Source organism: Pholis gunnellus (assembly GCF_910591455.1).
Source record: "Pholis gunnellus genome assembly, chromosome: 7".
Classification (NCBI taxonomy): Eukaryota; Metazoa; Chordata; class Actinopteri; order Perciformes; family Pholidae; genus Pholis; species Pholis gunnellus.
Genome location: NC_136533.1, coordinates 8,932,392 through 8,958,810, shown reverse-complemented (window position 1 = coordinate 8,958,810; position 26,419 = coordinate 8,932,392). Strand labels below are relative to the sequence as shown.

At 45.4% G+C, this 26,419-nt stretch overlaps 1 protein-coding gene across 4 annotated transcripts; it reads right to left on the bottom strand.

The window, feature by feature from the left end:
- Positions 1 to 1,475: 1,475 nt before the first annotated feature.
- LOC306698344 (filamin-C-like) lies at positions 1,476 to 24,253 on the bottom strand. Of its 4 annotated transcripts, XM_079162608.1 has the most exons (47): positions 23,470 to 24,253; positions 20,451 to 20,699; positions 18,793 to 18,890; positions 17,649 to 17,799; positions 17,383 to 17,501; positions 17,166 to 17,243; positions 16,910 to 17,072; positions 16,572 to 16,772; positions 16,290 to 16,406; positions 15,505 to 15,642; positions 15,209 to 15,335; positions 14,981 to 15,117; positions 14,683 to 14,876; positions 14,455 to 14,568; positions 14,206 to 14,349; positions 13,935 to 14,058; positions 13,510 to 13,670; positions 13,303 to 13,393; positions 12,967 to 13,136; positions 12,738 to 12,855; positions 12,379 to 12,641; positions 11,651 to 12,248; positions 11,138 to 11,311; positions 10,113 to 10,275; positions 9,703 to 10,031; positions 9,475 to 9,598; positions 9,128 to 9,284; positions 8,855 to 9,044; positions 8,727 to 8,750; positions 8,381 to 8,622; positions 8,179 to 8,278; positions 7,924 to 8,064; positions 7,640 to 7,768; positions 7,346 to 7,519; positions 7,051 to 7,215; positions 6,704 to 6,907; positions 6,443 to 6,595; positions 6,206 to 6,328; positions 5,851 to 6,099; positions 5,424 to 5,693; positions 5,204 to 5,341; positions 4,945 to 5,060; positions 4,011 to 4,143; positions 3,711 to 3,887; positions 3,359 to 3,577; positions 2,751 to 2,978; positions 1,476 to 2,102 (listed from the first exon to the last, which is right to left on the bottom strand). In XM_079162608.1, the coding sequence occupies exons 1-47, from the start codon at positions 23,843 to 23,845 to the stop codon at positions 1,915 to 1,917; spliced, it is 8,241 nt and encodes a 2,746-aa protein (XP_079018734.1). In that variant the 5' UTR covers positions 23,846 to 24,253; the 3' UTR covers positions 1,476 to 1,914. The 4 variants fall into 4 exon arrangements, with proteins under 4 accessions (XP_079018734.1, XP_079018733.1, XP_079018736.1 ...); XM_079162607.1 differs by having other exon boundaries at positions 8,179 to 8,622; XM_079162610.1 differs by lacking the exon at positions 16,290 to 16,406.
- Between the last annotated feature and the right edge of the window lie 2,166 nt (positions 24,254 to 26,419).

Genomic DNA, 26,419 nt, shown 5'->3' with positions numbered 1-26,419 from the left:
TTCACTAAATCCAACATTTAGGATTGCTTTGAAGGTTAAGCTATACACTGCATTAGCATGTTCTAAATGAATCTGGAGCAGGAATTGACTCATATGCAGTGTGTGTGTTTTAGGTTGTGTCAACTGTGATTTTTTGCTTGTTTGTTTCTGTGGTTTTGTGAGCGTCTGTGTGCCTGTCTGTCTCGCTTTCTTCCATCAGGATTCTTTTAATCCCATTCTCTTCCTCTAATCCATCTTTCTCCCTCTCTTCCTCCCACACTCTCTTTGCCCTCTCCTCCCTCCTCTTTCCTCCCCACTTCTCTCTCTCTCTCTCTCGCTCTCTCTCTCTCTCGCTCTCTCTCGTCTGCATAGCGAGGAACTGTATCTTCCACGCGGTTGTGATTCACTTGGCAGCTACTTGAGATAAACATGTTGTGGTGGACAGACGCCTGGGTCCCGGTCCGGAGGAGCAGGCTGACGTGGGTGGGCCCTGCCCAGGTCCCAACGTCAGCACGGGCAGCAGCGCCAGCCACTTGGCCAGATGGTCCGGAGTCGAGATCTCGCCACTGTTCATCAAATGCACACGCTCGCTCTGTCTTGCCTCACCATGGCCCCCAGCATCATGTCACAGTGGAACCAGAGAAAATTAGCACCTAATTATAGGCTCCTCTGTGAAGAATGGTACTGGTGCTGGTGGTGTGTGTGTCAGCGTGTGGAGGCTGGGTGGGTGACTCACTGTGGGACTGTGGGGCTTGTAGACCACGCAGAGGACACACAGAACACATGCAGAGGCCATGGAGGAGACACAGGTGATGACACACACATACACACATATGCACTGGGAACACACACAAGCAAAATGCTGAAACTCCCTTCGTTCTGGTTGATTCGTGCCACAGCAGGATCTCCCTCCACCCCACGACGATGCCACAACAGAAACCACTTGTGTTCCATCTATCTCTGATCCAACAGGATTAATTACACACACAATGGAAGCCGATGCCTCTGGTTTCCATGCTCCGCAGGCTCCCTTGTGTAGAGGATGAAGTAGTTAATCTTCACTGGGAACAATGGAGATTTTTGCTCTGGTGCATTTGGTTGAGACTTAGATGTAGGGGAGTGCTTGACTATGCTGCCATCTTGTGATTGCATCTGGACAAGTACAGGATGTAAATGAGAGGACTGGATTAAGATCCTGGATTGCTTTTTCAATGCACTGCTAAGTAATGTTGGATTGACGTCAAAGGTATTATGTGAGACCCAAATGTGTGATAAATATTAAAAGCATTAAAATCTACTATCTATTAGATACTGGCTGGATATTCAGTTGACAGACTCCGTGATCAAGCGACAATATCCTGACGGCTGCTCAGATGGAAGAACCAACACTGGTCAGAATTTAGCTGCATAATGAAACTGTGAAAATCGAAGAAACGCCTTCTGCTGAAGTTGCGAGGGTCTGCCAGCACTGTGAGAAATCAAACAAATTCAATCACTTTTGTCTGGAAAGTTAGCCATTAAATCTTTATTAGGTCTGCAAAGACTTACCAAAAATAGGTTAATATAACAAAAACAAAAAAGTATCTCATTCTTAAACCATACAAAACCATATTGCATCACACTTTAATACTGTTGATTACTCCAGCATCTCTGAACATAGGATGCCATTCGTTTACAACACGACAGAAACAGAGAGAGATTTTTATGGACCGAGTAAAACATCACTCAAAGACTCGTAAACCACACTGTCATTTCTGGAGTTAATTCAAAACTTTGGCACAATAGATATTCTGTCATCAAGAAAAACTTTAAGCAAATGTCCTGGCAGGTTTTAGTGCATGTTGAGTATTGTAATCCGCTGAAGAGCGAGGAACAGCGGGAAGAAGGTGGAGGGTCGGTGTAGGGGAATGGGACGGGGCACTGGAGCAGTTTGTTTTAGGACACAACCACCTTGTAAGGGCTGCCGGGGATGTTGTCGTCGCCCCATTTGACGATGACGGTGTAGTTGCCCTTGTCCTTGACGGTGTAGGTGACATTGTAGAGCTTGTTGCCCATGTGCTTGACATACACCTCCTCGCAAGGAGTATGGGGTCCATGCACGCCCACCATCAGCATGTTGGTACCTGAAAGGAAAAATTAAAAGGGGGGTTTATTAATGTGGTGTACAAAAGATGCATCGGTGCATTGGCTTTAAATGGCACTAATCACAATTTTTATACAACCAATGGATGAAATGATGAAGTATAATGTAAGAGGGGACGCTCATAGAGAATTATCACCCAGTTCTGCAGTTCTCTTCAGCTCTACTGCAGCATTTTCTTTTAGGGGGGGGGGGGGGGGGGGGGGGGTTTAGGGAGCCACAACTTTAATGTTTTGTTCACTCTCACTCATCAACCTAATTTTCAGTAAGAAACACAACAAAAAACAGCTCTCATAAAATGTCTGCTACCTGCCCAGCCCCACATTTAGAGCCTGATATTTCCCTCAGGACTTGGTGTGGGCCAAAGAGAACTATAAGGAGAGTGAATATTGGATTTTGGTCGGGTTTCCAGAGACATAACTCGAATGAATGAATGCTAGATTATTTTCTGTGACTGCTGCTGGCAAGTGGTTGCTAACGCATCCACTATAACTTTATAAGGTGCTAATATGTCAGTGTTGTGTTTACAGCTTGTTGCCTCTTCCAAAAAGTCGCTGAGAATCATGTATTTTTACTATATGAATTAAAGCTCTGTCTGTGTCTTTTATCTTTCTCCAGGTGATCATCTCACCTGCTTTGCCGCAGTCAACTGTAAAGTTGTTTTTCTGTCCGACAGCAGCCTTGGACAGCCCTGTTCCGAGACAAACCACCATGCTGGCATCCGATGCCAGTTTTGTTGAGGTGGTGGAAGAGGATGAGCTGGAGCTGTAGGCACCGCCCACTTTGGAGGTCTTGGTAACTGTTTCGACCAAGACGGACGAGGTCTCATGGAGGCTGTGTCCCCCTGACAGCCGGGCTCCTGTAGGCGAGGCAGAGTGAGAAGTAAAAAAAAAGCCAGTAAAGCCTGAGCTCAAACAGGAACATATTTAATATCACTTTCAAATAAAGTGAACTTCCAGGACTCGTGGGTGTTTATCTCATTCTTGAAAGTATTTGTATGTCACATACATTTTAAAATAAAGGAATTTGAAACCACTAACTAGTGACAGCAGGAATATATCGCTGTAGTGCCAGAAAGAGGCAGCTTTTATGTAAGATGCACACTGAGCAGTATGAACGAAGATGACATAACATTTTCCTGACTTCCACACTTTTTTTCAGAGGAATGTTTGTTTCATAATCGAGACACTTGTCATGTGAGATCCACAGATCAGATGGGAGAGTGACTGTCAAGCAGACCTGTGATTTTAGCTTTGAACGGGCTGCCCACTATGTGCTGTGGCCCTCCGTATTTGATGGTGATGAGATAGTTGCCGGGTGCCATGGGTGTGTAGTTGATCTTGTATCCTTCAGGACACTCCCGACAGTCCATCTTGACCTTGGATGGCCCGTCGATGTTGACTGACAGAGTGGCAGAGCCTGCGTTACACGTGTTGACCACAAACTCTGATTGTGCACCTGGAAGAAAGAGGGAAATGCAGAAAAAAGATGAAAAAACTGCTCAATAAAAAGACAAAAGAAATCACAAGAAATCCATGCTGAATTATTTTCAAATATGGTACATATTAGTAGTGGTGGTGGTGACATCTACCTGTGGTTCCCCCCTGCAGTCCAAGGCCGTGTGCTGTCACCCTGCCTGGATCTCCAACCAGCCCCGGGTCGCCCACGCGCACGTTAAAGGGGCTTCCAGGGATGTGGCATCCGTTGAACCTGACATCTATGGAGTGAACTCCATTCTCCCGTGGAATAAAGCGGATTGCATTCTTGTCTGAACACGACACAAAACACAAGTGGATTCATTACTCCTGAATGATGCTTACATATTTTTTAAAAGCTGCGGTCTCCTTCTCATGGAGTCTACTTTGTGACACAAAGTGAGGTCGGTGCGTACCGCTGTCAAGCTCAGTGACATAGCATTCCTCTGAAGAGCCAGCGGGCGTGTGGACTTTGGCGTCAACCACACCTCGAGCCCCATTGCGCTGCACCATGAAGGACGCCTCTTGGTTTACCTTCAAGTCCTTCTCCTGCAAACGACAGGGAAGAATATGATCAGAATATGTGAGCGGGCATGTGTGTGTGCCCACACCTCGAGGGACACAAAGTGTGTGACTCATCACGCCTGAACGAGAATAGATTGAGCGGTTGGGTTTGAGAGGCAGAAAAGGTCAGAGTTTACAGCGAGGCGTTTAGTGTTTTTGCCCTACGGGCGGACGAGCGGTCCTAGCAGACATAAGAGGCAGTGTGACATTTTAAACGTTGGTCTGATATTGCACTTCACCTGGCTTCGAGTGGTAGAAAAGCACTGTGAAGTGGCATTTCAGTCAACTAAAAATACATGTTTTTAGCATTGTTGGCAATTGTGATGGAACCTGTGAAAGCAAATAAAAGAAGCATCTGTGAAGTGAGCAGAACAATATTGTGAGCTGTCACAGGTATCTTTAAAGTAGTTTTTATACTCCGCTCAATGTTTTCTTGCTTTTGTCCTCTCAGACAGAAACACAATCACATGGACTCGCTGACTGCCCACACATAGCACAGTTTGTGTTGTACCACTTTAGCAAGGGACAGTTAATCCTGCCCTTCATCACTGGCCAGCATCACAGTGCTGCAGTCGTAGATACTGCTCCAACACTGGCGTTCAATTACACTTCAAGGGCAAAGTGCTATTAGACAGCAATATCTACAGCCACTCAAGCATTATCTTACATGCAATCTGTTATACAACCCTGGTATTTTGTAGCAGTGCCTGTGTTGTGTCTGCGTTTGTTTTGTGCAACAAATAAATGTGGCTTTTGTCAGCACTGTGTGTGGATGTGTGATCTCACCTGAAGGCTTGTTACAGTGAGCCTGCGGGCTTCGTCTGACAGCGTAGCAATCGGAACGATGAATGGGCTGTCAGGGACGTGCTCGTTGTTGAACTTGATTGACACCTCGTAGTCACCTGGGGAAGCAGACAGGTTATTTACTTTCACCTGTGGAAAAATCAAATGACTGAAAAGTTTTGCAATTTAGAGACAAAAAAACACTCTGAGAAAAAAATCAAAATGAGGGAACTTCTGCATTTGTGTGCGACAAAAGTTTTACCTGGTTCTTTCACTATGTAGGAGACGCCGCAGGAACCGTCCTTCCTGTCCTCAAAGGAGATCTCAGCCTTGCTGGGGCCCTCTACAGCAATAGACAGACCGCCAGCACCTGCTTCTCTTGTCCAGATGCTAAATTCAGCTGGAGTAGGTGAAACAACATTTAATGAAATGTATTGAATAGTATTTGGAGAAACAGGTTCAAGTCCAAAAGGTGAACTTACAAGGCGCTGCAGCCACGCCTCTTTCCAGACCAGGTCCTCCTGCACGGACCTTGTGTGCTCCTCCCTCCCCCATGGGTCCCACAGTAAACTGGAAGGGGCTACCAGGGACGTGTTGCTCTCTGTACTTGACGTTGACAGTGTGGGGTCCCATCTCCTGGGGGATGAAGCGCACGCTGTAGGTGCTGCTCCCTCCATCCACTATGTCAGCATCCACTGTTTTCCCACTGGGGCTGGTCACCTGAGCTGTCAGGGCCTGAGAGCCACTCTCAACTGGGTGAGGCAGAGCAAGACGTGTTTAAATACAACCAAGACATTTGCATAGGATATATAATTTAAAAAAAATACTACAACATATATCCTTGATAGGACAGTTAAAGCCAAAGCATTGCAAGTTTTCACGTTTCAAAAATAAAATTTGGACTCTCACCCTCAGGTCTGGCAGTGATGCCAGCAAAGCTGCTGAGGCTTTCCCTGCCCAAAAAGTCTCCAAAAACATCTCTGAAGGGGCTTCCTGCTCCGCCCAACTGGGTGCTCTCCTCCACTCGTACCTCCCGCTTGGTCTCTCCACCACGGGTTTTGCTGATCTCTGTGCGCTCAGTGCGGGAGTAGGTGTGGCTGCTGCGAGTGAATGTCCTGGTCATCCTCTCCTGAGCTGAAACCATCTGGAACCAGTTTCCTACACAGGGGGTGGGGAACCAGTGAGAAATACAAATGTGAGAGCATGTATTTTAAGACAGTTGACCGTTGCCCTCTCACCACCTCTGACTGGCTCCTGTACTCACCTGGGATCTTGAGGTTAAGACCACATGTGCTGCCAACTGAGGCAATCGAAGAGGCCTGTCTCTTTCTAGTAATACTCTCCTTCATCCTTCCTTCTCCGGTCACCTTCACTGTGAAAGGACTTCCTGTAGGGCACAAACACATATACAGTGATCAAAATAGTAACGGATTTATTTAATTTTAAGATATAAAATGTTTTTTCTATTTTTTTATTATTTGTACAAGTAAAAGATTCTAACCTGGGATGTGTTTTTCAGCAAACTTGATGTTGACAATGTAACTCCCAGGTTCTGTTGGACAGTAGGTGACTCTGCACGTCCCGTCCTCCACATCTTCACAGTTGATGTCCACTTTGCTCGGACCCTCGACTGACAATGCTAGACCTCCATAACCTAAAGGAAGAAGAGAAGTAGAGAGAAGTTGAAAAAGTATGCGTCGCCTTTGTTTTTTTTCTGGCCGTGTTTGCCATAAAGGTGAAACGAACCGTCTCTAAATTTTACCTGCGTTCCTCGTGTCCACAAAGAATTCAGCCATTTCTAATGTGTGTGCCTCCATTAGGCCTTTACCAAAAGCCTTCACTCTGCTGGCCTCGCCAATCTCTGACTGGCCAACCATGATTTTAAATGGGCTGTTGGCCACGTGCACCCCATTCTTCCTCACGCTCACTTCATGCTCGCCGACCTCCTTAGGTGTGAAAGAAATACCTGCAAGCATAAAAAAAAAGGATCGAAAATCAAGACAGAGAAGCAGAAAAATGAAATATAAATGCATTCAATAAATCTGACAACGTTTTATCTATGTTCCACTCTTCCTGTTATTTCCTGTATCTGGCAAGTGAATATCTCACCGAGGTGTCTGTTGGGCAGTCTCTTGAGCAGGCAGGGCTCCTCATTGCCTGATGGGGCTCTGATACTGGCAGTCAGAGAGCTCAGATCAGTCTCTGCGATCTTCAAGGACACGTCAGCCGCTGTGCCGACATTCAGCTGTGATGTCCTGGTTATGGCGTCATCCCCTTGATATAAAGAAAAGCGGTTTAGATATTTGTCAACCCCTCGAAACCTGATTTATAATGTAGACATCCACTATAAATATACATCGACAGCCATAAAAAAGTCTATGGGAGAAAGTGTTCATTTCCTCACCAGTGATCTTAGCAGTAAAGGGACTGCCAGAAATGTGCTTGTTGTCAAACTTGACGATGATGTTGTAGTCTCCAGGAGCTGAGGGCAGGTAGGACACAGTGCAGGTACCGTCTTTGTTGTCCTTACACGTGATCTCGGCCTTAGACGGACCCTCCACTGCCAGAGACAGACCGCCTGAGAGGGAGAAAATCGACACCCATATTTTTACTTTTCTGCAGTGTAGTAAGGGTTTACTGTATTACCACAGATCCACCGTGTAATAGCAAATATCACTGGGGAAGTAAGATTTAGTACCTTCTCCTGCATTCTTGGTGACCACAGTGAAAGTGGCAGCCTTGTTGACCATTCCGTAACTCAGACCCGGACCATAAGCAGTCACCACTCCACTGTTCACAGCATCCACAAAGAACTGCAGAGGGCTTCCTAAAGGGATATAATCGTTGCCAAACAATGAGACTGAGAACTGTGAAAGGTCTCTACTGCATTTAAATAAGAGAGCAAAAAAATCTTAAGTAAATCAAGGTTATTTTAGAAGTTGACAACTGCTTCCCATCGCTCTAATGTGCTGTGTTTCTGACCTGGAATGTGGTTGCCGTCATATTTGATGTCCATCTCGTGCAGACCTCTCTCTGTGGGCTGGTACTTTATGGTGATGGTGCCATCCTTATTGTCAGTGATATGCGGGCGGCCAGTCTTGCCTGAAGGCATCCGCACCTCACCTAGAAATGACATCAGTTTGTTGAAATGTCAGTGACCTAAAAAATATGTTTTGTGGGTGTGTGTGTGTGTGTGTGAGCAGGATTTTCTTTCTGTTTGAGTGGTATTTGTCACACCTGTGATTTCCCCTTGCTGTGGCATGAAGGGGACGAGGAAGTTAAGAGGACGGAAGAGAGGATCCACAGTATCGCGGGGAACAACTGGCTCATTTGATGCCTGCCAACACAGAGAAAAATTGTTTTCATACAAACAGAACATCAGAACAATTGTGCATCTCGCACACAATTGTAGTAGCTGGTTAAATACTCCTTTACTCACCACTACATGGAAGGGGCTCTTGGGGATGTTCTGTCCCCCAAATCGGATGGTAATAACATATTTCCCAGGTTCAGGGGCGGTGTAGTAAATGTCAAAGGTCCCATCATGATTTTCCACCACATCCATGTCCAGCTCCATCCCTTGTGGGGTCTGCACCTTACAGGTCACCTTGCCTTTCCCAGCAGCTTTGGCATCCACTGTGATTACCGTATCCTCGGAGGTCTGCAGCTTCTGCAGACTTGCTGTTCAGGACAGAGAGGGAATACGAATAAAGGGTAAGAGCTGCTGCATAAAAGATTTTCAAGCAATGTATCACATCAATAAAAAGAAAGCCTCTGTTACTCACACACGCCATGTCCTCCAATAGAAACTGGAAGAAAAAAATGCAGATTGTGAATATAAATATAGAAATGCTATAACTATAATATATTATTTGTATTTATTTTAAGTATGAATCCACAGTGTTTTTTCTACCTGTGAGGCAACATTTGCTGGCATCTCCTGTGGGTAGGGACTGGATGCGGTAAGGGGAGTAAGGGATCTCATCTCCTCCATACTTAATGGTGATAGTGTAGGGGCCTGTAGAGTCTGGTACATAGGAGACAGTGTAGGTGCCGTCCCTGTTGTCCTGGATGGTTGCATTCTTTGGCTTGCCCTCTGGGTCCTGTCAATAGACAATATTAAGTCATTTTAAATGGTGGATTAAAAAAATAAAAAAAAGATTGTGTGAAAGGTAGCTGAACCCACCAGAATCTGCACAGTGAGCAGTCCCTCTCCAGCATCACGAGCATCAATGGTGAACTCAACTGGCAGGCTTGCAGACACACCTTTTGTGTCTAGACCAGGGCCACTAGCGCGTACTTTACTGGCGTCATGCCCAGGCTGGGACATTACCTTAAATGGACTATGGAAGAAAGAGAGAATATCAAGTGTAATTACTAAACCCAGACCTACAAAAGACAGAAATGGGAGCAGAAAATTGGCAGAACTGCATTTTTCTTTTTTAAATCCAGCCAGGCAGAGCAGAACTTTAATTAACACATATCTGCACCTACTGCCTGGATTGTGTTTTTTTTCTCCAACACATTCTGTACCTGTGAGGGACTTCCTGATCTGCGTATTTGACAGCTACAGTGTAAGGGCCATCCTGGGCTGGGGTGTAGTGAACTGTGTGGGTGCCGTCACCGTTGTTCTTCACACCAACTGGCTCCACAGTACCTGCAAATGAGACATTATGGAAATAATCATACACCGCCAACATGCTGTTATTTGTCAGCTTAGAGCAGGCGAGAGGGTTTCATAGTCAAACAGCATGTCCTCACCTGTTGGGCCGTAGAGTTTGACATCCAGTGGGGCCTGTCCGGCCTTGGTACAATCTACGGTGAAAGCCTGAGGAACATGGGCTCTCACTCCGGCGCCCAGACCTGGACCTGAGCACTTGACCTTGCTGGGGTCCACGGGGTCCTTCACTGGAACACGGAACGGACTGCCAGGGATCGGGTGACCACCGTAGTTGATGTTGACGTCATAGTCTCCAGTAGTGAAGGGGATGTACTCCACACTGCAGCTGCCATCTTTATTATCCTTGCAGGATATTTTTGCCTCTGAGGCTCCTTCGATGGTCAGGCCCAGGCCTCCCGTACCAGCCCCCCTGAGAGAGAACACTTTTATTCAATTTCTCATTTGAGATAAGTTCCCACAAATATCTCCTTTAAATGTGATCCAACGGTACCTGGTCTCCACAGTGAAGCAGTTGGGCTTGTTGGTGATTCCTCCCTCCAGGCCTGGTCCAAAGGCACGGACCCGGGTCGGATCACAGCCCTCCACCACAGACACTCTGAAGGGACTCTTGGGCACTGGCGCATCATCATACTGCACCTCGATCATATGCATTCCTGCGCACAAACAGATGTCAGTACAGTGTCTGATGTCATACCTCTCTGCCTGAATGGTCTCCAAGCAAGCAAATGTTTTCTGTTATTGGTGCTTGCTTTTAATTATGAGCCAGACAATTTCCCTTTTAGGGAGATAAACATCTGTTTATTTATAAAAGACTCCATCTAGAGCGCAGACGCTCTGGTGAACGTACAAGGCATTACATCTGTTCCCTATTCATTATTCTGTTACAACATTTTTCTGACAGAGCTCTCTCAGTAGGACTATATGCCAGATTCCCAGCAGCACGACTATGATATTAGAGCATGTCTGGTGGTGGAGAAGTGCTGTGTGATCTCTTTGCTTTGTGTTATAGGTCTCTATTAATATCCCCTGTCATTCCGCTGCTGTATAGCTGTGTGCAGGCAGCCTTCAGCACACATACCTGCCTTGTTAAGAGCTTCTGTTCCTGAGCACACTATTTATAAAACAGAGTCTGTCTGCCTCTCTGCCTCCCTGCTCTCTGCCCCTCACATCATTGCTCCAATGCATCATTCTGTATTTATACTCCTCTCTTTCTCTTCCTTTCTTTTCCCACTCTCCTGCTTTATTCCCAAATGGCGCCCAACACAAGCACCTGTTAGTGATTTCTCAGTCTGTCTGTATGCTCTCTCTCAGACAGCCTGCCTGTGATAAATCCTCTATCTATCTGCAGCAGGTTAGGTTTGTTAATGTCACAAATTTGACATTATTATTATTATTATTATATTATTATTATTAATACACTTTCCTCATCGTTGTTCGGTGCCTCTCCACCTTATGATCCTTTAATTGTGTGAATTAACACTGTTAAATGACATAACGTAATATTTTGTTCCCTACCATCCTCGAATGCGGTGTACTCCACTCTGTAGGTGCCGTCTGCCTTGTCAGTGATGTAGGTCTCTGTTGTAGTGCCGGAAGGGCTGATAATGTGAACCTTCACATGATTTCCTCCAACCTTGTTGAGGGTGCGAGTATCAACGATGAAGTGGGTTGTCACTTCTCTGAGGACTCCTAGAAACAACGCCAAGTGGGCTCAGTCATTTTAAGGCTTCCTTCGAACAGATTTGTGAGCTGTTTCTGAACTAGTTGAAATACTAAATACTCAGGTTGTAACTAACAACTCAAAATCTCCTAATAGCTTTGGTCTTAAGAACCACAGTCCAAAAGTAAAATTGGAATCATAATATTAAGACAGAGAAAAGCATTTTTTCTTGATAAATTACTTTAAATGCTTTTCTAACAATTAACAAATTGTTAATTGACTAATTATTTCAGCACTGGTACGTACCCTTGGTGTATTAAAAACCAAACATGCAACTCGTTATAAGTTTAGGTTCTTGGTTTTGTTACCTCTGGGCTCCACTCCTGGCCCATAGACATGCACCCCGCTGGTGTCCACAGAGGGCTCAACCTGCAGGACTTTGGGAAACTGGGGAATCATCTGGCCACCGTACTTGATCGTGATGGTGTGTGTGCCATGGAAGGGTGCGATGTATGTAACAGAGAAGGTCCCCTCTGCAGTTTTCTGGATGTGCACTTCAGCCTTTGCCCCGGTCTCTGACACAATCTCAATGGTGAGCTCAGCATCGCCTGCCCGGGTGCAGTCCACAGTGAAGGTCGCTGGTTCGCCTGCCTTGGCCTTCTCTAGGCCCGGCCCGCTAGCAGTCACCTTGCTGGGGTCCAAGGCTGCGCGCACTGCTGCCTTGAAGGGAGAGCCGGGGATGTGCTTCTCAGCAAACAAGATGTTGATGGCGTACTCCCCGGGGTCAGTGGGCAGGTAGAACACTGAGCATGTGCCGTTGCCATTGTCCTGGCACTCAATCTTCGCCTCGCAGGGGCCCTCCACAGTCAGGCCCAGCCCACCTGCTCCAGCTCCTTTTGTGTCAATAGTGAATGGAGCTGGTTTACCCACAATGCCTCCCTTCAGGCCTGGGCCAAAGGCTCGCACCTGTGATGCAACAGTCGGGTCAGTTTTGGAGATGTGGTATACAAAACCTCAAATATTTGTATGTTCTGTTTCATGAGCCTCAAGTAAGTAAACAAGTGTAGAACTACATGCAACTTTCATGAACTTTTACCTTTGAAGGATCAGCAGGCATCACTGCTTCAACCCCAAAGGGGCTTCCCATCACTGGGTTGCCATCATAGCTGACATCAACCTTGTACTGCCCCTCCTCTGGGGGAATATACTTCACACTGTGAGTGCCTTTGGCTTTGTCTGATTCCAGCTTGCATGGGATTTGTCGGCCAGAGGGTGAGGTCATCTTCACACCCACATTGCCCTGCCCACCAGCGCCCTTTGTGTTAACCGTGAACTCCTGATCCTTTCCAACCTCCACTTCTGCAAGAGGGATTAACAGGAAACACGTGCTGTGTTGCAGTTATCTATTATTTCATGGTAAAGGCAAGAATATAGTATTTTGTGTTTGTAACTTACTGGTGTCTAATCCCTCCACTTTCACCTTTCCAATATCCAGAGCTGGCGCCACTGTGATGTGGAACGGGCTCTTGGGAATGGGATCTCCTCCATGAGTGACTGAAATAGCGATGTTACCCTGAAAAAAACACAAGATGAAGAATTATTTTGATTGATGCGTTTTTGTGAATAATCTCTGCATCCTGTTCTAATGTTAACGGGCTTCAAGCAGAGGCCTACTGTTCTGTACCTGTTTAAGAGCCGTGTACTTGACAGTGTAGGAGTAATCGTGGTTATCGATGATCTCAAAGTCACGGACGGCCTCTCCTGGGCCCGATGCTGCAAAATCCACCCCAGGCTTGGCCTTGCCAGCTCCCTTTGTGAAGATGGTGAAGTGGGTTGGGGTGCCCACCTCCACTCCTGAAATACACGTTTTTTTTGTCAGTTCTCACAATCCAAGTCAAATGAAATGATTTCTATGACATTAAAGTATTGTAGTCGGTGTCTTCTACTAATTAAAATACCTATACATTTGCTGCGCTTGGTATGTATACTAATTATGGTTCTTGTCGTCGGTGGATCTCACCTGTCTTGTTGAGTCCGGGGCCCTCTGCTCTCACTTTACCGGCATCATGGGAAGGATCCACTTTGACTTTGAAAGGACTGATGGGAATTTCCTGACAAAGCCAATCATAAAATATTCATAATCAATGACATAAGACTAAATAAAATTCAAAAAAAGGATTTTTACGAAACTCATCAATCCCTCTTGCACTGAAAACTGTATTCTAACCTGGTCAGCAAACAGCACCATGATGGTATACCGGCCTGCACCGGGGGGAGTGTACTTGACAGTGAAGGTGTCATTGTCATTCTTGATGATGTCAAATTCGATGTCTGCCTCGGCCGGGCCAACCACCCCTGGGGCACACTTGATTCCAATGCTGATGTCCCCTAATGGTGCATAGAAATGAGCACAGTTCAAGAAGGTCATTCAAAAATAGATGATCTGAATAAATGCGCCACCGCATAGAGCTTTATCTTAAGCACATTTCAAATTTAAATTTGCCAGTTAAGCTGCACAGCTTTACTCAATCTGTTCATTCTGTGCTTTATATTGTTCAACATCCACATGATGAAACACTTATTTCATGAAGATTCAACACAATTTAGAAGTGTTTTTGAAACCACCCACACCATCTCGTAGTGCATGCTCACCTTGACCGGCTTCACCACAGTCCACTGTGAAGTATGTTGGCTCGTTAGCCTTGAGCCCCGTCTTCTCCACTCCAGGCCCATAGACCTTGACTTTGTCTGGATGACAACCCTCTCCAACCAGCACCTAATGAATTCAAAGTGTACTTGAGACAAAAGCACAACTGCCGCAGTCCTCTTACATTATCCATATTTGATGGAGTATCATTATATTAAATTGACTGAATTTGAAGTGCAGCATAGTTATGTGTGTGTACATCATCATGTGTCTTACCCTGAAGGGGCTGTTGGGCACATTGACGTCCCCCCATGTGACGATGATGGTGTGTTTGATGGACTTGACAGGGGTGTACACACACAGAAATGTGCCGTCTCCCTTGTCAGTGATCTTGATGTCGATGGTGCAGCCTTCAGCGTCCTTAGTGGATACAAAAGCATGTCAGCTCTGGTCTGTGCATGCAATATCAATGATGTGCTCCTGTAAATAAACAATGAAGGTTTCCCGAACTGGAGCTCTCCGTACCTTTGCGTAAATCTTGAGGTGAGCCTTCCCAGCCATGCGAGCATCAATGGTGAATTCAGTTGCTTTGTTCACAATGACGCCAGTTGGTCGCAGGCCCGGACCATATGCTTTCACCTGCAACATTTTGTCATTTTAATGCATTTTGTTTAGAATATGATCATTTGACCATGGCAACCTGCCTTTATGTACTGGTATATACTGCTTTATAGTACAGTGAGTGTGAATAACCTTCTCAGGGAAGACATCATTGGCGGCAGGAAGGATGTGGGCCATGAAGGGGCTGTCCTTGATGTCCTCGTCATCACAGACGACATGGACAGCATAGTCACCGCCCTCAGTGGGCCAGTAGCGCACATCACAGGAGCCATCACCCTTATCATCACACTCAATTTTAGCCTGTGATGGGCCTTCGATGGAGAAGCCTAAACATCAAAAAGAGATTTCAACATTCAAATTTCACACTCTGAATACTTTTTTTAATCCACTTTACCTCCGTAAAAAGTCATATCACTTGAACACGACTCACCTAGAGTTCCAACTTCAGTGCCGATGGCTTCTACCACAAAGTCAGCAGATTTTCCCACCATGCCAGTCTTCAGACCAGGACCCCAGGCCCTCACCTTCTGAAAACCTGCCTCCTTGCCCACCTCCACTTCGAAGGGGCTGAGAAACACAAGGTTACACAATATTACCTATAGCGTCAATGTAAATGTGCATTGTTAATGAATAGCTAAAGGCAGCAATTGAACCCTACCTGCGTGGGATGGGCTGGCCTCCCCAGGTGATGGTGACTGTGTATTTACCAGTCTTAAGGGGGTGATATTCACATTCATACACACCGTTTCCTGCATCTCGCACTTTCACTTGCTCCTCTGCTCCAGCTGAGGATGAATAATAAAGTCAATATGTATACTTATCAAAACAGAGAAACATATTATGCATTTTGTTTATCATATGTGAACACATTTCAGACAAAACCCAAAGTGAATAATCCTTCAAATGTATGAGCAGTGAGGAGTGATGCATAGTAGAGAGCGCTGTCTGACTCACTTGGTCCTTTGACTGAGACGCTCAGCGATCCACTGCCAGCTCCCTTGGTGAAAACTTTGAAGTCTGCAACCTCCTTTACTCTCACGCCTTTAGGCTGAAGGCCTCTGCCTGTAGCTCTGCAGGCATTTGGGTTTATTGCTGAAAGGAATAACATCAAGAGTGAAAAAGGGAAATATTTAGCAAAGAAAACGACAACTGAGAGTAGCCAGCAGTTGACAGCGATGTTAGTAGCAAAGACATTAAAATATCCAATTCAAGAGGGATTCCTTAAAGCTTGACTGACAGGACCTGCAAATGAGAATGATGCTTTTTGCAGCACATATAACACAAAGTGCAGAATGTTGAAGGTTATTAGATATCGGCACATTTGAGAGCATCGAGGGAGCCTCTGACAACATTTCAGTCAGTCACAACATTTCAGTCAGTCAAAATATTGACTGCAGGCTTAAACTGAATGTTGGATGGTGCAAGTTTTAAAAACAAACATGTCAACAGCACAAGCAAAGATATTTAAAAAGAGAAGAACAAAGTAGACAGAAGTGCAAAGTGGGACAATCTCTACACTATTTGTACAACATTGCATCTCATCCCTGTCTGAACGTAACAAAACAGTCAAGCTGCAGGATGCAAGAAAATGGAGCAGGCGACCAAGCGCGGCATTGAGCCGCGGCACCCTAATCATAAAGAATGCACAGAGGGGCGTCTGCAGGGCACGGCATAGGGAAAGTTTTGGGGGGATCTGGCTGAGCCATGGGCACAGGCTCCTCCCAGCAAGCCATACTAACTTGGGCGGCCCGGTTTTTGTGGGGGTACCCCCTTTCCACCCTTTGCTCCGGGTGGGGTGCGCACTGACTGAGGGACTATCTGCAGTGGAGCTCCAGTGGGAGGAGCAACGCGCGGAGCTAGAAATGACAGATAGGAAGGGTTATGGTCTATACCGGGTGGTATGTTCCCAGGGAAAATAAAGATGACTGTAGATTGTGATGGATAGATCACCCTGACACTAACAGCATCATAAGAAATCTGATTTGTCTGACAGTAATTTACAACACTGACAGATGGCTCACCCTCTGCAACGTTGACAGTGAAAGGGCTCCTGGGTATCTCCTGGCCTGCAAACAGCACGTGGATGGTGTGAGGCCCTTCCAGCATGGGACGGTAGGTGCAACGGAAAACACTGTCGCCTTTATTCTCCAGGAGGAGCTCCACTGTGTCCTTTTTGCCCTGGGGATCAACGATTACCACACTGACGTCGCCATTACCAGCACCTGAGTGTGACAGGAAAATGATCAGTTATCGCAGTAGATGCTGCAGCTTTCGTCTTCCAATGATTTGAAATGACTGCCCGCCTTTCATCGGATCATATTCCTGTTGTATGTACAGTGGTTGAAGTTTCTATACTAACCAGCTGTGTAGATGTCAAAGTAGGTGGGTTTGTTAGCCACATTGCCCGTAGGATCCAGACCTGGTCCCCTGGCATGGACTTTGCTGGGGTCGCCCAAATCCCTCGCCACATTCACAGTGTAGGGGCTCTTGTCAATGTCCTGACCAGCAAACAGCACTTTCACCTAAAGAGAAAAAAAGCGAGACAAAGTCAGGATCCTTTAAATAGAGTGGTTTGCTCATGTTGTGCTGAGTGACGTGTGGACTTAATGTTTTACCTTGTGAACACCTTCAACTTTAGGAACATAGGTGACAGTGTAGGTTTTGTTTTTGTCCTTGTTGGGTTTAACCTTAGCCTGGAGTATAAGACGACAAAGTAAAAGAGGGTTAGATTAAATGAGAGGCTACATTTTGCAAAACTGAAACTGAGCAGGATTATCTGCGTTAGCCAGCGGGCTGCAAGCTAAGATCACTTGTCTATCAGGTATAACTTGCCTCCTCTTTGTGCCCCTCAGGATCCTCCACATAGACCAGGACTTCACCACTGCCAGCTTCCAGAGTTTCCACAGTGAACACAGCTGGTTGCAGCACCTTGTTGCCATGAGGCTCAATACCTGTAAAGTAAGACAAAGGGTGTGGTGATATATTCTGCAAGGTTTGGAGCAATGTAACATTATTAGCAACAGGCAAACACATTGATACTGTTCATATGAACTGTTGTAAACTGTGCAGGTGTTCATGGCTACTGTTGGGCAACCCACCAGGCCCATAGGCTTTGGCCTTGTTTGGGAAAAGCTGTTTGGGCTTGAGAGAAGCGCCAGGCTTCAGCTTTGCCTTGGGGAACTGAGACAGGTAGGTCATCACTGAGTGCTCGTCCACATCTGGGTCCACAATTTCCTCAGGGGCAATCACCTACAACAGAGGAAGATAACCAGCAAAAAAAAGGTTAATAATATGTGCAATGAAGTTAAGTTTTTACTTATTTATCCCCCCACCTCTGAGTCCTCTCTCCCTTCCAGCACTTGTTTGTCTGTCTATCACACCGTGGCACAAAGCACGCTGGTTATATTTAACCCCAGGACAGCAGGGTTAAGGATTGTTGCCCTTAATAAGCTAGCCAGGGGGATTTATCCTGAGCCAGACCTTTCCAACTTCTCCTTGACACCACCACACTGTGCTCCAGCCCTCAGGACTGCAGAGCAATGACATACAGCCCCTGGCTATCTCACCAATTCTAAGCCTCATGGAAAACAGCTAACCCCGTGCCTGAGACAAACAAGTAAACAACTTGCATAGAGAACATTACAATACGGAGACAAACAGTCTTACAAACAGGACTGGAAATATTGCACCCTGGCTCGGTTCACATTGTTATTCTGATGAGCATGTGCATATTTACACCTCTGTTTCAGGGGGTGGCTCGGAAGGTAGCCAGAAATCTCCCACCTCCACAAATTCACGAATCTACTGAAAATAACTCTCACTCTCTCACTTACTGAGAGCTACAATAAAGTAAATGAAAACATTAGAAGTGAGATGGGTAATAAATATTTCATGACGCCCTGCAGCATGATCGCCTTGGAAAAAGCACGGGGCTCCATCTCATACAGAGAACTGGCTTTTTTTTCCAGTTCAGTGTTGCCTCACAGGAGTGTGTACGTGTGGTGAGGCATGTTTTCATTTGCATATGTGTCTTGGTGCTTGCTTTAAACTGCTTGAAAATGATCGGTGCTTACTGAATCTCTATCCACTGAGTATAAACTATGTTGCCATACGAAAACAAAAAAAAGACACCCGCTTATCTTGATGTATTGTCTTATGTGATCAACCCCACCCATCTGACACCCAGCTGAGCAAACGCTAACTGAAAAGCACGTTGTGAGTGACATCTATCATGCATCTTACCTGAGGCACACCCAGCCAGTCGTCAGCCTGTTGCATGGCTTCTTTGGCATTCTGCACGGGCTGGTTTGGATCCCAGTCTGACCAATCAGGACACAAACCTAACAGAAAGCAAACAGGGCAATTAGACAATTCTGCACTGACAAATGCAGTCACATGCTGCTGTTGCTATAATAAGGCCACTTGGGCTGCCACTACTATCTGCCCAACACCTCCAACTACAACCTTACCCAAGCTGCTCTGCTCCTGTGAACCTGCAATGTGCGACAACGAAGGTCTCTCAATGCTTCAAAGGCTCGAGGCGCTCTGGCACTTTCACTGTGTCTAAAGCTACGTGCTTCCGTGCTGCTAATGCCTAAATTGGATTAGTGTTGGTGATGGAGTGGCCACTCGCTCAAAAGGCCCATACAGGCACACCACAGAATACTATGATCCAATTAATATAGACACGGGCCCACAGTATTAACAGGGTTGAGTTCACGTGCATCGGCAAGGGAGGAGTGTGCAGATAAAAACTTTGAAGAGCTGTCAGTTGGGAGGCACCAGGGTGGGCCTTCCACTATGTTTCAATAGGAAATCAGTGTTCTTCAAAATGATGTCAGCACTGTAAAGCCACAGCTACGTGGTTTATAATGCAACATCACTGTTACACCAAAAGAGATGGACATATGCTATAGATGTATCTGAAAATATTGGATATAGTAGCAGAAACGGTGTCTGACTGTCAGATCGAATATTGGTTTTCTTCCTGGTCGGGCATATGAACTTCTTTTGTACATTTGTATCTGATTTAAAAGCAGAGCTTCTGTGTTTCAGCACAGAGTGAGTTTCGTCAGTAGCCCTTCTGTTTGGTATTAGCTGATGAAACAACAGAACCTTGTATGGCCAGTGCTGCAGCACAGTGTTTGAAAGATGCGTCTCCGCAGATCAATGGCTCATATAAACACAGTTAAGCACAGTTGCTACTCCTCCACCTTTCGCTCTGGGAAGCACAGCTAGGAGAGGACTCGCATGTTCAGTGTTGGAAGCTGCAGCCTGAACTGGCAGTGACTCAAACTGTGGCCTTGTGGTCCTTGGATCTGTGGCTTATAGGCACCTCCCTGTGACAGATAACTCTGCATTTTGATGCAGAGCCAAGCATCCCCTTTGACAGAAGAGGAGGAATGGTGCCCAAATTTGGGAGTGTTATGTAGCAGCAAGGCTATAAACACTAAAGCTGGGCCTGGGCCTCAGGGCCCGAGACAGTGAGAGTGAAAGCGTCAGTCATTGTGGGACAGCTGGCAGGGACGCCCCGCCCCCCAGGCCATTAGCAACCCCTCTTCAGCCAAATGACCCTACCTGCTCTCCAGAGACAGATTACACAGGCTGAAATCTGAATCTGGACGTGTGTGTGTATGTGTGTGTGTGTGTGTGTGTGCTACAGAATTTGCAAGAGATATACAGCCCTTATTTCTAGATGCGGAGCAAAGGAGACAAAATCTCCTGAGAAGGTGATACTGTTGCATATATACTGACTGACACATGCCTGACCCCAACCCCCATAGCAACCATGGAAAACTGCTATATACAACAACCCTTTCAACAGCCGCAGCACGAATTCTGACTCAGCACTTACTCTGCCCTGCCTGTGGACTCAGCTGGTGCTGCTACACACTTCTTACCAGGGGCACAGTTGTCAACCAGAGCTCCCAGAGCTTTGCCATCCCGCCAGTCACGGTTGAAGTTGCGGATGGGCAGCTGGGGCACCTTGTTCTGTATCCAGCCCAACAGGCGCTGTTTGGGGGTCAGCTTCTTAGACTCCTCTTCATCCTCGTCGTCCCACATGGGCATGGAGATAGAGTAGTGGAGAATGAGAGTCCAGATAAGACCCAGGATCAGCTTTAGATTCCCATCGACAATGGCTTTGCTATCTGTAGTTGGACAGTAGAGACAAAAGTGTTCATGAGGATTTACAACTTCCAAAGAGTTTAGATAATGCACCATGTCCTACAGCATTTGATGGTTAACTGCATTTTCCAGCTGTAGAATCTGCATTGTCCTCTTATGGGGAGATTTGAGCAATATGCATTCTGTATATTGCTATCACTAATCAAGGCACCCCAAAGCTAAACCAAAAGAAGTCAAGACCTAAGATCTGAACATAAGTGTATTATATTAAAACAGTCCTTTTTTGCTGTTCTGCAGAGTTGACCAGAGATATAAACAATGATGATTGACTGCTGAGGAGACAAGAATCTAATGCTCCCTGCTGCTTCCCCCGAGCCCCTTTCTATGAGACAGCTGTCTGGCTGAGGACCCCTGACAATCTGTCATCCAGTCACAATGGCACTCTGAAGACAGTGACAGCTGAGGACATGTGGAAGTGGATCCCACTCTGCATAAACACCACTTGGATTTCAATTACGTCCAAAACTTGTCGCGCGATAAATCAAATCGGTGGAGATTACATTCATTGACAGCGAGCATGCAGCTCATTTCCCGAAGTTCTCTGAGGAAAACTTTGCAGAATAAGCCATTTCAAATCCACCTCAATTTAGAAACTCAGCCATTTAAAAGAACCTCTGAGGAGCGCTTGACTTTAATGTTTCATCGAGTAATCTCGTGTGATACACTCCACTTAATTCAGTAAGACTTTATTAATGAAGGGACTTTGATGCCAGCTGTTTATCACAAGACTGTTTTATTGAGACTATTTATCTCTTCATAGATGAGGGCCTCCTATCAGAGGGTAATGTTTGATGTGTTGCCATTTGACTGGCATAGGCAGGTGGCACGGCATTGCACAGTGTGGTTTTGATCCTGCCGTGATTTAAAGGCGACTGTGTGCTCAAAGAGACATCCATCAAATTGTATCTATTTACACACTGTGACACATGTGCTAGTAAGCCTGTGGTGATTTTTATTTTGTGTCTCTGGATCACTGTAATGTGACTGAGACATTATCTTAAGAGGGCTGCATTGACCCACTATTGCTTGGAGGGAGAGGGTGCTAGGAGGTAAAATGCCAGGACTTCTATTATCACTCCCTGTTTCTGTCAAACCCATCTGACCTGGTGTGTGTCTGTACAGCTGGGACAACGGTGCCAGCCTCACACTGACATATTAAGTCCCAGACACACATTCCTGGACGCACACCCTGCAGACTTTGTGGTGATATCTGTGATAGTGACCTTTGCCCTCCTGTGACCACCAGGAGATATGAGCTTGCCGTAATCTCCCCCTCCAGGATCATCACACACACACTCAAACTAGCACACTCAGTGTGTATCCAGGTTGGACACACTGTGGCCTTCACAGTCCGCCGGCCAAAGCTTCAGCCACGCCGGGAATTTCACTCAAGTGTGTCGCAGGATCATTAGTCACCAAAACAGAAAAATGCTCTGTCAAAGTTTTAATAACTTTTCTCCTGCATGACTTGTGGGGTTGTCTACAGGTGTATAATTAAGCCGTAACTCTTCATCTTACGATATATGTGCTTTTGATATTAGGCGACTAGTCTCTCCTCAGTTATTAAACAGAGAGTCTAAGAGGTGGTGTTCTGTTCACTCCGGTGGAGTCAAGTCTTCTTCTGGTGACATTGTGGGATGTGACACACATCCACAACAGTTTATTGTAACTTCAGCTATCTGCACTACAGTTTGATCCCTAAATCCCTCCGGAGTTAATCCTCACCTCACTGGAGCTGCTGATGGCTACGGACAGCAATGGGCTGTCAGCAAAGAGCCCCAGTGAGTCGATCTGACCTCTGACCTGACAGGTGTGTGTGTGTGTGTGTGTGTGTGTGTGTGTGTGAGCCTGTTTGTGTACAGAGGGGTCCATGCGTGTGTGAGTGGGTGTGTGCCTGTTTGTGTACAGAGGGGCCATATGTGTGTGTGTGTGTGTGTGTGTGAGTGCTGTCCACATACACGTATAAATCGTGTCATTCTCATTAGCACAGGCCTAGTGAATTTCCAGCCCATAGTTTACCACATTGCTGCAGCAGGAATACGCCTAAGCATACTATGGAGCCACCAGTCCTTGGCCCTGACACAAGTAAATGACCTCAGTGGCACCCAGTCTGCAGTAACTTTCCAATAGGCTGTTGACCTCAGCTCAATGCAGCTTTCCAGAAGCGAAGGTGCTGACAGACCTGACAGTATTTACCTGATGGGAGCTGGAGGATGGGTGCTACGCTTTGGCAACGGTGCTGTCGGTTGTGACGGCGTTATCAACCGTAACCGCCATACACGAGCAGCACAGAGCAGCAGCCATGAGCGAACCAGTGGGGCACGCTCTCATGCACTAATATGTTCTACTAGCATGCGAGGCTGGCCCGGTTTTGTCAACCAACCACAGCAAAGCTCGGATAACAACAGAGAGAGAGAGGGGGCGAGAGAGAGAGAGAGAGAGAGAGAGAGAGAGAGAGAGAGAGAGAGAGAGAGAGAGAGAGAGAAAGGAAGACAGGACCTCACTATATCTTTCTTGCTGCTATATTAATGCTCTGAATGGTTTATACAGCTCCTTTAAAATTAAAAAAATATATTAAATGTTGTTGCTGTCATGGTTCATCTTTTAAGTATTAGTCACACTGTCGACTATCATAAAGGCATCCTTTTTATAACTATCTCATAAGAGCATGGTACTTTTGTTGTCTCATGTTTAGGACACATTTTACTACTGTATTGTTTCCAGAAGTCTTACCTATTGAGACCAGCTTGATGTGCTCTCTGTCCAGGAACTCGAGCGCCACAGACACGTTCTCCAGTTTCATCTGACGGAAGTTGGGTCTGATGTGGTACTTTCTGTACATCTTCTTCTGGCTCAAAACTTCCAGGAGTGAAATTAGCTTCAGCCCATCGGTAAAATCCCTCTGCAGGTCGGTGACGGTCTTGTTGACGCACTTGAGGTGCTCGTTGCACCACCTGGTGAAGGTGTTCTGCTGGATCTTCTTCCATGGCGCGTCCTCGGCCAGGTCCTTCTCCGTGGCTGGCATCTCGTCGTCCTCCTCTTCCCCAAAGTCGGTGGCCTGGTAGTACTGCGGAGGCAGCTGGTCGTCGCCGTAGTTATTGCTCATCATGTTAGCGTTTTCCGAGTCCAGTTTTATACCTCGGTGACACTTAAGTGTTGAATTGTGCGCTCGGCTGCGCTGAAAACTTTAGCAGGTCGATGGCAAGCGCGCTCCCGCGGAGGAAAGTTCAAACTTGTGGGAGTTTAAAAGTCAGCCTAGAGATTTTTCAGATGTACTTGCGAAGAAACCACTTAAAGTCAGGACAGTGATGGATTAAAATATCCGATTTACAATATGCAAAGGCAGCTGGCCGTCCGCTTTTTCTGTAATTGGCACCCTCTTGTCAAGTAGTCCTTCTCTACTATGGCCCCGAGAAGAATCTCGCCTTTTTGAAAAATGGAGTTTCGTGGCAGGTGAGCTGGAGCAGCACTGTTAAAGTTGACACGGAGCCTGTTTAAGTTGAATGTCGAGAGAGGAAAGAGTTTGGTTTATAAAGGGCCCGCGGTCGCGTCACTCAGCCACTGTGATCATAGTCTATTTGCTAATCCATAAGGATACTGTGAGTCGGGGTCGGTTTACGGGGAGGATGGGATAGTGATTGGTCAGGACACCAGGCAGCGCAACAGTTGCGGCATGCTCTTTATTTTTAGGCGCTCCTATTTGAGAGGCTGGGGGCTGGCACTTGACGATTGTTGCGAATGTGTGTCATGCTCAGTATCCAAATGGCTGAACAATCGAGCTAAGAAAAGAAAGTGGGAACGTGCAGCGAGTCCTCCTGTCTCAATATGTTGTGTTTTTACTGGGGAGAACTGTCAGAAGTTTAATTTTGAACGTTATCTTCTGTCACTGAGGCCTTGGAGATGAAACATTTTAAAGGATGAGGTCACCCTGAGACTGAAGCCACTACATTACGTGTGTTTCACAGCTATCTGCCACCCCCGAGTGAAATGCATTTCTGTGTAGACAGGCAAAGGTCAACAGAAGCTCAGGGAAGTTTATGGAAAGGTGCTTAACATTGGATTTTAATAGGCCTTTACAATAACTCATGTTTCTGCACCACCAAGCACAACCATAACAAAATATATTGTAGGAAATTTATTAAATGGTGTCACCAAGAACTGAGAGTATTATAATTGCCTTTCAACTCACTAAATTCAGAATTTATAGCCCAATTTACACTTTCAAATGAAGCAACAAAAGAATATTTTGTCCACTCAACAAGAAAGGACAAAACTGACTTTTTGATTTGACAGAAAGCTAATTAGTGTCATCTCCAACTTTGTCAACATGACAGCATTCATTGATTGAAGCTGAGGCTGTGAACAGAAATACACTGAGACAGATGACGGTGTATGCACATAGTGAAATTGATCATCTATAAACAAAACAAGTCATTGCCAATAAATGTTGTGTTAGCTGCAGGTGCGGGGGTTGTCATGCTGTTGTGACTCAGCAGTCAGGGACATGGCAGTGACAGGCACTATCCTTGACGAAGTAGTGGGAGGTAAGAATAGCTGTGACACATGCAGAAGGACTTCTTAGGATACACAGTCTGGACACAGACAGGTTTATCTCCCACCATGTAACAACATACTCTTAAGATTTTTTTGTTTCTTCTTTAACCATTTAAGACATTTTCTCCTCACTTGAATTATGAGTCAGAATATTCTCCAATAATAATAAAAGTAGGGAGACTTTAAAACTGTTTTTACTAAATCATGTTGTTATCTCAGGAGGATTGTAAGGCAGATCTGGCAATGGATTAATAATCCCATAATCTCTCCATAAAAATGTATTGTTACAATATTGACATATCATGGTTGCAGTTATCATTGTAAACAGTGATGAAAGAAGTATTCACACATTTAAGTTAAGTAAAAGTGGTAATTTGTTAGGTATGTTTTTATGTTACTTCAAGTAAAAGTCCTGTGTTATGTCCTGAAATGTGACTTAAGTACAAGCACAAAGGTACTACCAGCAAAATGTACTTACAGAATCAACAGTAAAAGTACAACAAGTTTATTTACTTTTGATTCTGTTATTTCAGGAAATTAAATAATTATTATCGATGTATTAGTTGCGACATTTTACAACGTATCCAGGCAAAGTAAAGACATTTTTTTTATTGTATATACTGCTAGGTGGGTTTATCCCCATATTTTATTAACTTTTATGTAAAACCTTAATTTTCAGAAGTCTTAAAAAAGTACAATATTTGCCAGTGACATGCAGTAAGTTATTGTTAAATAAATAGCATAGAATGAAAACAGTCATCATAATACAAGAACCTAACAATGTACTTGAATACAGTATTTGAGTAAACACCATGTGTGTAAATGAACGCTAGAAAAGTTTAGTTGCACCAAAAGTGAAACGATTATTCTTTTATTTACACAAACAAAACAAAAACACATTTGACTCAATTTGCTAAACACACGTTTTACAATGTTATTTTGAATACTTTGGTATACTTGTCTCACAATAACATTACAATATAATTCCACCTTTGATAGGAAGTATAAAGTATGTGTGAACTAAACCAAAAACCCAGCAGTCACAGAGCTACTGTTGACCTGTGCACTGTTCACTTGACATTATATCCCCAGAGACTGCCAATGGCTGCTCTCACAGTCAGCATTTCAC

Bases quoted from the DNA above. Each gene is read 5' to 3' on its own strand.
- LOC306698344 (XM_079162607.1), bottom strand. From the start codon at position 23,845: ATGATGAGCAATAACTACGGCGACGACCAGCTGCCTCCGCAGTACTAC. The intron at 15,336-15,504 runs GTGAGTCAGACA...ATTCATCCTCAG, and splicing joins CGTCTCAGTCAAAGGACCAA to CTGGAGCAGAGGAGCAAGTG. The intron at 12,249-12,378 runs GTAAAAGTTCAT...GTTGCATCACAG, and splicing joins TGCCTGCTGATCCTTCAAAG to GTGCGAGCCTTTGGCCCAGG.